Source organism: Branchiostoma belcheri, unplaced genomic scaffold (genome assembly GCF_001625305.1).
Source record: "Branchiostoma belcheri isolate BF01 breed outbred unplaced genomic scaffold, Haploidv18h27 scaffold251, whole genome shotgun sequence".
Classification (NCBI taxonomy): Eukaryota; Metazoa; Chordata; class Leptocardii; order Amphioxiformes; family Branchiostomatidae; genus Branchiostoma; species Branchiostoma belcheri.
In genome coordinates, this window is record NW_017803856.1 from 62,492 (window position 1) to 63,980 (window position 1,489).

At 37.1% G+C, this 1,489-nt stretch overlaps 1 protein-coding gene across 1 annotated transcript in view; it reads right to left on the bottom strand.

Moving 5' to 3' along the window:
* The window catches only part of LOC109471638 (amine oxidase [flavin-containing] B-like), a 14,341-nt gene that overhangs the window by 10,458 nt on the left and 2,394 nt on the right, over window positions 1-1,489 (bottom strand). The window contains exons 2-3 of the mRNA XM_019770977.1: window positions 936-1,030; window positions 54-191 (exon numbers count right to left, since the gene is read on the bottom strand). Of these exons, the coding sequence (XP_019626536.1) occupies window positions 54-191; window positions 936-1,030 (233 nt within the window). The remainder of the gene's footprint in view (window positions 1-53; window positions 192-935; window positions 1,031-1,489) is intronic.

Genomic DNA, 1,489 nt, shown 5'->3' on the forward strand with positions numbered 1-1,489 from the left:
GGTTAAGGTGTGTTTAAAGATATGATTTCGTGATTCTGGATCATATCATGTACCTCAAAGTAGAGCACTGCTTTCTCCTTCATATCAACCACGTAGGTTTTCAAGTCCAGTTCTTTTGCGAGGCGCAGGATTCTGTCCTGTGTGGGTCCCACGTACGAACCTCCCAAATCAACATACCCATAACTAGGATCCTTGGGTGGGAAAACAACAAAATTTCAATTCAAGAGTTATTTATCAAACAGTGCAATTGGACCACTGAATCACATTCAATTTACGCCAAAAAGCAGTTACTCTGGATATGACTTTGGGAACTCTCCAAATTTTCCAAAAACAAATCCAGTTCCTTAAGTAACTGCTTTTGGCGTATCGTATTACCTGGGTGTCTAACCTTCACCGACGCACATTCAATTTACAGTTGGATTTAAAAATACAATTCGTTACAAAAGAACTTCATTTTATAGAATGAGACTTAGTAGCTCGTGTAAAATATTACAATCTAATAAGTTGCAATGGTTAAAACCGGTGCAACACTACCAGGATCCCTATTAGTGATGTCTCTCCTTTTCGACGTTTACAACCACTACTTGAATAATCTGTGGTGTGTAGCAAAAACAACCAATCACCAAGAAACAAATTCTTAGAGACTATTTTACTCGATTGAAATACAAACAGTACATTTATAATAGCAGGAAAGTTTAAATCAACCTCATTGGCAAAACATCCGTCACGAGTCATTTTCTCTTTTTATCACTTTCTTTCCAAATACTTTCTTTCTTTCTTGCTGTTGGTTTACGTAGATAATTAAACAATAGACCACACCGACCTCTTACGGTCGCCATTTTGAGTGTATTCACGCGAGAGAACATTCTTGGCGTGAACACGCGTGAGTTCACACCAAAGCGAGGCCGCTATAATTTTGGGCATGGAACACTCACCCTCTTCGTGTATGTCCTTCCGCCTACCCTGTCCCTGGCCTCCAGAACTCGGACATCCAAACCGGACTCCTGGAGAAGCTTTGCAGCACACAAGCCTAACAAATCATACGAACAAGAATTAGGAGATCTCACACCTCCATGAAATATATGAAATATATAAAGATTTCTGTAATGACGCAGCAAGTGAATTGGGGGCCGGGGAGGGGAGATCTTAGTAGTTGTATTTGAGGGGGGGGTGAAAACATTGTACAACCCATTATTCTACTACAACTGCTAATTCCAATAAACAAAACTAGTTTTAATACATCTTACAACAGTATAATGCTATAACAGTATAAAAAAGACACTCCCTTAATAAACAATACAGTAACCCGAATCGCAAAATTCTTTGTATTTAAACAAAAAAAAAAAAACACTTTATCTTTAAACAAAAAAAAAACAATTATATATTATTTCATTTCATATCTAAAATCACATTCAGATCAGAACACATTATATTTTCTAGAAGAAACAAATTATAGCTACATTTTGGAAAATGGGGGGATATGATACAT